The sequence below is a fragment of the Amblyomma americanum genome, chromosome 7 (genome assembly GCF_052857255.1).
Source record: "Amblyomma americanum isolate KBUSLIRL-KWMA chromosome 7, ASM5285725v1, whole genome shotgun sequence".
NCBI classification, from domain to species: domain Eukaryota; kingdom Metazoa; phylum Arthropoda; class Arachnida; order Ixodida; family Ixodidae; genus Amblyomma; species Amblyomma americanum.
This window is the reverse complement of record NC_135503.1, coordinates 86,267,999-86,275,072: the sequence shown is the minus strand read 5'-3', so window position 1 is coordinate 86,275,072 and position 7,074 is coordinate 86,267,999. Positions and strand designations below refer to the sequence as shown.

General features: G+C 46.9%; 1 protein-coding gene across 1 annotated transcript; it reads right to left on the bottom strand.

The window, feature by feature from the left end:
- Positions 1-2,465: 2,465 nt before the first annotated feature.
- Positions 2,466-6,712, bottom strand: LOC144097904 (endothelin-converting enzyme 2-like). The gene is made up of 2 exons (XM_077630508.1): positions 5,901-6,712; positions 2,466-4,556 (listed from the first exon to the last, which is right to left on the bottom strand). Exons 1-2 carry the CDS (start codon positions 6,669-6,671, stop codon positions 2,466-2,468), a joined length of 2,862 nt encoding a protein of 953 aa, XP_077486634.1. The 5' UTR covers positions 6,672-6,712.
- Positions 6,713-7,074: the final 362 nt, after the last annotated feature.

Here is a 7,074-nt window from a genome sequence, read left to right as displayed (position 1 = left end):
AGAAAGCTGGTGCTTTTGAGCAACTCATCTTCCTGCCACTTTTTTTCCTTTGCGCGTAAAGTATATCCCATCTAATACAGGCGCGTTATCGTGTCAGCACGTGAGGCGAATACAGCCAAGTGTCGAAACAATCCACATGCTAAAAAAGATGATAAGACCACATGCTTGCGTTATATTGACCCGGGCGAGGCATGGCAACAGATCGGAAAACTAAACTATGTGACGGAAGTTCGAAAGCTTTATAAACGGCTTTATAAACGGCTTTATAAACTGCCAGTGAAGTTTTAACTCTGCCATTGGCGCAGGTTGGCAAGTCGTTCTATTTAAAGAAACAAAGAAAATTAACAATGAGAAAATTCGCTTGCAAGCCAGACGCCTGTGGCTGCTAACCAAAGGAAAAAAAAAGTTATTAGTCAGCTTTTAATTATTTAGTGAAGTAATATACCAAGTAAAATTATTTTGAAAGTTAAGATTCTTTTACGTATTCTGAAATAATTCGCACCGCGTTATTTACAGCCACATTAACATCTTCCAGATGTACAACACTGGCGCTAGCACAACTGCGTCGTTATGGTCATGCATAAAAAAAAGACCACTTTTTGAAACTCTACATTTTCAAGTGTTGATAATTGTTACAAAACGCGTGCCCTTCTATTCCCCACCAAACGTTTTTTTAAATGACTGACTCCAAAATATAGAGTTCGCCAATTCCGTCCATCGCCGCCATCACTGCATTTGTGCGAAAATCCGCATTTTATTTTGCATACATTATATATTCTTAAATTCTGTTATTTCAGCATCAGACGAAACACAGCGCCTGATGCAGGGACAGAAGCTAAAGGCTCGTGGTGCCTGACAAGGCCTCTGTCTTTATACAGTCCACAGCGGTACAGATACAATGCAAATCTTAGAACAAAATTATTAATAAATTGTGCCTTCTGTAATAGCAAAAGATAAAAAAACGCAATATTTGGCACTTGTAAATAAACGTTCTGCATATATTGCTGCTCACAGAAACAACAAATCTATAATAGGGCGTTACGCATGAAAAAATCAGCACAACTAGCGGTTGTACAAAATCATACAAAAATATCTGTAATGCAATTTTAAATAGTCAAACTGAATAATATTGCGTGAAACGACAAGAAAGCAATATAAAAGCAATTTGTAGTCATTGCAATGTAGTGGAGTTCTTCACAGCTCTGCTGTAGCATTCAAGGTTCAATTTGCGCAAACTGAATATTCGTTGTTCTCTCCTCTGTCCCATGCTGTGATAAGTAAATTCATTAGAGCGTGATAGAAGACGTTTGGAACGCACTACATGCACTTGGCTGGGTCCATACAATGCACTTTAAACAGGCCACTCTAGACTTCAGCATGCAGGTGACATTAGTTCCAATGAACACCGTGCTGCACTACAATTAGTTCATCGTACTGAATACGTTTCATTCCTTTTCAATTTCATTTAGTACCGCGACGGAAAACCATGAGTGGCCACTTATTAAGGGATAAGTGGAAATAAAAGAATGCGGTAAAACATCAAAATTTTATACTAGATCAACAAAATCACTTATTTCGAATACAAAATTTGAATGCCCATTTTGTGGAGGCGCACAGAATATCGATAGGTCAAAATGGTATCGCGAACAACATGACAGCCTTCACTGAGCACAATACATTGATGCACAAAAATTGTAATGAGATGATTGCCCAGATTCGGAGCTCACAGATAATGTACATAATTATGAGTGCCTCACGTCCACACTCAGAGGAGAAAGCCAACACAAGTTCAATAGTTCCTCTAGCAGTTTTTCGCACCAAATATCATTCAAATAAGAGCGACTTGCTAAAGAACGAACCACATCACACTGAGGGTGCACACTCCTTATAAATGCACAGGACGCAGCCGTTCACAGTAAGTACCGGCAAATCTTAGCGTGGCTGCTTGCTATTGCACAGCTGTAACGAAGAATTTTTCGCAAGAATAATTTGCATCTTGGCCTTGGCCGCAATAACTGCATGAGCAGATTAAAATTTTCGTTGAGAAATGGCACAATTGCAAGACCAAAATAAGAACACGTACATAAGCTAAGCAGTCGCCTAGCCTCCCTCGCTTAAGCAGGGTAGATAATTTTTTTAGTTCAGTTCTGATGGGGACTATTGCGAAACATTAAATCTGCCACGACTTGATACCTGAGCGCAAAGCTATAGTAAAACTATGCAAACAAATAAGAGACACCACCACCTGTGATGAGTCTAAAGTGAAATAAACAAAAAAGGGGAAGAAATAACTTATGTGTTCTAAATTTCTCACTGCTTCTTTTTGGATTACAAAACAGATCTTGCGTTGGGCTAAAAACAGTGAGTGGACACATTCTAGTCAATGGTCGTCAGTATGCGTAAAAATTCAAGCTCATAGTAACTTTGTCAAACTCCAAGCATTCTCACATCACAAAGCTCTCGTATCACTCGAAAAGAGCGCACTTATATGCTGGGTTCATTCTAGAGCCTTCTGGGCAGCGGAAGGCCTTCGCAAAAGCAGCAGAATTGCGCACAATTTTGTTGCAGTCAGCCGCGAAGGGGTTCTTGACGTCCTTTCGGGCACAGGTCATGTAGCAGATGGTCATAAAAAACACCTTTTCTTCGGTGAGCTCGGCGCTTATCTGCGTTTGGCTCCCGGGTTCACTTGCTGCGTCTATGAAAGCGGAGTAGGCTATCTGCAGCGCCGGTACCTCAGGAAACATGCTCTTGCCGCCGTCTAACTCGCTTTTGTTAAGGCACCTGTTTTTGGCTTTGAATGCGGCCTGCGAGCGCTCGCTAAGGAACGAGTCGACCAGCCGTCCGTCAGGGTGCCATTGGAGTCCCTCCTGGTCGAGCGCCTTGACCAATTCTAAGGCAACGGAGAAGCCAAACCCGCCATAGAACATGGCCGGAGTGCCTTGGCTGTAGAATAGTGGGCGGGCCACCGCGCCGATTGCGACACCTACCGCATTGTCTACATAGTCGTACTCGAAATAAGGCAAGCCATAGTTCTCCGGCATCTGACGCACTGTGTCGAACTCCGGCGTCCTGCTGATCGTTCGAATGCTCAGGTAAGATTTGATGAAGTATTCACCAAAAGACACTTGTTTTTCTGGAAACGCCCGAAATAAGACCTCGAGGTTTCTCTCCTTTAGCAATTCGGCGGGAGGCCACAGTCGCAAACTGGCAGCGCGAAGTTTATCAATGGCTAAGGCTCTGCTCTCCGAGTCCAACCAGGTAGAATCGTTCACTAAGCCCACAGCCGTCGACACGAGGTGGCCGAAGCCAGCGTCGACCAGTTCCTTGTCTGTCTTCATTAGCCGGGACGCAAAACGCAGCGTTAGAAGGAGAATTCTGTAGGGTACCTCAATGTGGTTTCCGCAGAATGCAAATCGCAAGATTCTGGCTGCCCTGCGGTCGCCGTAACGTGCCACCAGAAGGCCGCTATCAGACACTGGCGCGTAGTTTTGGACAAATTGCCACCCCACGAAATCCAAGATCTGAGCGTTGGTGTACTTCTTGAACAGGTTGCAGACTGTTTGCAGGAAATATACATTGGTCGTCACAACAACGTCTTGCTCTGTCAGTTCGGGGTTCATGGCGGTAACGTTCTTCAGCAGCTGGAACCATCGGCTGGAGCTTATGTCGACCGTGAACACTTCGAACTCGGCTATCGGGAACACAGCCGAGTGCCTTGGCGAAGCCTGTAACGCTTCTTTGATAGTCACAAAAATGTCGCTCTCTATGTCGGCTGTCTGAAGCGCCCGTTCTTTGCTGGCTGTTTTGGTGTCGCCGAAGAGGGCTGTGTAGAAGTCCATCCAGTACTTGAAGTAGGCGTCCTTTCCGTCTCTTATCACAGCGCGGTGCTGTTGATGGTAGCGGGTGATCAAAGGAGCCGGCGTCAAAATAATGCTCCTCCTGCCTTTGTGTGCGCCTTTCCGCACCAAGGACGCTCGCACCTCTAACAGGAAGGCGGCCTGCCAATTGTAGGCCAGATTGATGAGCACGCCAAGTGCGTCAACATCTTGTTGCGGCGGATTTGGCCAAGGTAGGCTGCGATTGTTGAGAAATTGCCGGAAAGCCTTCAAGTTTGTTCCGTACGTAGATGAGTTACTCATGCAGGAATCCAGCATGGCCAGCGCCCTATTGGCCACGGGAAACGCTTTGGATCCTTCCTGCAGGGTTGTTCTCATGTCCAGGAGCCACGAGTAGACCATGTCTTCCATGGCGGAGGTGTCAAAATCTCTAATTTCTTTATTTCGTTTCTGCGGTGACCAGTTGAAGCAGACATGGGCGCTGAAGTCATGGCAGGGGTCGTACTTTGTGTCTCGCGTCTCAGTAAGGAGGGTTGCGTGTGAAAGACAGTCGTCTGTCTCGCAGTAGCTGTCCTTTACTTTCGGGGCCTTCACGGGCATTAGCAAGAACAGGACGACGAGAACAAAAAGTATGGTCCCTATAACAGCGAGGCTCATGACAATCTCGTTGTTGAGGAGCAGGGCGGCGCCGCTGGTGAAGGTCTCCCGAGGACTTTTCACCTGAAAAGGAAGAAGAGCTTTGCATTAATCTGCGTATAATTACTTAATTATGGCATGAAGATGCAAGAGTCCTTATCCGCCCAACCCAGGGTTCGAATGCCCTGCTTGTGTTGAAGGAAATGTTTTACTCTGTGAAGCGCGAGGACATGACGCTGCTTGTGCAGGACCAAACCCAATTTGTTGGCTTTGGCCGATCATATGAGTGGTATTTTTACTTTCACTGTGTTTATAGCAGAGTATCACTTTTACGCGTAACATCTGCGGCAGAGGAAACCCACATGTTTTGTTGTCAAAAGGCATGTATTTGATATCGTAGTGAAACGTTGCGCTGCTGACAATTTAAATGCGAGAGAGTGTAGTTTGTTGTCCCACAAAAACTGTTCGACTGTCTAGTCGTGGTAAGTCAAGTGACATTGTCACGTCACCAGATAGTAACGACAGTGGTAGGTTACAACCTGGCCGCCGTATTGCGAGCAAGCTGTGCACAATTGCGGTAGTTGATGCGATTGAAACTCGCCCATCATGGCGCGGCGGCCCCAAGCTCACAAGCCCCTACCGGTGGCTCCGTTTGAAACGGCCACCTGGCGCGGAAGTAGCGCATCGCCACCACAGCGTCTGTATTCGTATGAGGATTGAAGCGATATATGAATACGATTGAGAGGCTCGTGGCGTCATCAGCATCGCGTCACCACCGGTGGAGCGATGATAGATCTCTAAGAAAGCTAACGATGTATGGACCCCCAAGATTTGAAGTTGGCCCACCCCGAAAATGAATTATGTGTATTAGTGCCGGTTAGTAGGTAGAAGAAGGTGGTAAAATAAGTCGAATTAGTGATAATACAAAAGGAGGCACACGAGCATTTTAGAAAGTGGCGACTCTTGCATACCATGCAAGGGCAATGGAACTGATTCCAACCTTAGTTTTTGGCGGAAAATTGAAAGAACATTCTATATTTATTGTTGACGCCATAGGAGACAATTTAAATGCATAGCATCTGCATGCATCTAAATGCGTAGCATTTAATTCTTTAAGCATGCGGCCAGGAAGGCTCCTGATTTTTTTGTATTTACGTTTCATTTTATTTCCCGACCCTAAAACGAAACAGCATATTGCGAATTGTCTCCTGCAGCAAGCAAAGCTCCTATTCGATAGTGTATAACTTAAACCATCCTACTCAGAAATGACAGAAAGCTAGCGTTGGCGTGAGTGGGCGACCACATAATCTGTTTCACGACAGCTGCGTCAGGAAGCTGCCCGTATATAAAAACAGACGCAACTCAGTTCCTGCCATGCCAAGATTCATGAAGAGATGGCTACATGAAATGTTGAAAGTGGCAACTTACGACGTCGGCCAAATCGAAGGTTTTAAGGCCAAGCCAATTGGGACTAAGCATGGTGCTCCTCCTTGGTATCACCTTGGTAACCTTGGCACGAGATGCCGGTTTCGCGGCAGGTGCAATTTCTGCAACCAAGCCGGCGGCTGCCAGGTCACCTGGTGGGGCGTCTGCGTTCGGCGGGTAAGCCATGCTAGTCTCGGCCGCGCCTTCTTTGGCAGACGTCGTGGCAGGAGGGCCAGGAGGTTGGGTGCTGGCCACCGAGGCAAGCACGTCCTGCTGCTTTGCCGCTTCGCGCACGGGAGCCCCACCCATGCCGGAGGCCCCTCGGATGGTTTTTTGACGCGAGTGCTTTGGAGATGAACCTTTGTTTCGGGCTTGCTGCCATGATTGAGTCTTCGGGACTGCTTGAAGAGACCGTGCTTTAGGACCGTCTGCGTCGCTTGGTTTTCCCGTCTTCGAAGCGGGATCGTCTGAGGATGGCCCCGTTGTTTCCACTTTGATGGTCACGCCTTTCAGACGGCTGCTGGTGGAACTGCCGCCTAATGAGCGTGGACGGCGGTTGTCGGCAGTACTCATTGACGACTTGCGAGGTCTCTTAATGGACGATGGAGTTTTGGCTGCCTCCTCGGTACCTTGCATCGTGTAAGATTCGTTCTTTTGCTCCACGGGAACTGGAGCACTGGGCCCACGTCTGTTCTGAGCGGACAGCTTAGAAATCTCTCCATCAACCTTCGAAGGGCGTCGTTTACTGTCGGGAGCTCCTGGTCCGCAAGACATAACGTGTCGACCACGGAGTATCGTCCGCCAGAGCCTACAAATAATACAAATGGACGAAACTGTATAAGCCAGGTAACTATTGTTTGTGCGTCCCAAATAAAGACGGAGAGATATCTACTACAGAGCCCTCGCAAAAAGAAGGGGCTTTATCTTATCCTTTTCACAACCAGGTATCCACACCGCTAATCTGTTACCTCGACCACAATGCATAATAGACAGCATACTAGCGCATAATACTGCACTGCTTACTACTTCTGAGACGCATAGCTATCGCGGAACACGGAGCGCCAGAAAAAGCTGTCACTTCAGCCGATGCCTGTGTCTCCTTTTTCTGGAGTTCAGAGATTGGCGCTGGTTTTTCGTTAACATGTGAACCATGTCCTTCTGCACTCAGTGGAGCCAG

What these genes read in the sequence shown, in the direction of transcription:
- LOC144097904 (XM_077630508.1), bottom strand. Translation starts at nt 6,671, where the DNA reads ATGTCTTGCGGACCAGGAGCTCCCGACAGTAAACGACGCCCTTCGAAG. An exon ending in CCTTCGATTTGGCCGACGTC is followed by an intron (nt 4,557 to 5,900) that starts GTAAGTTGCCAC and finishes CTTCCTTTTCAG; the next exon opens with GTGAAAAGTCCTCGGGAGAC.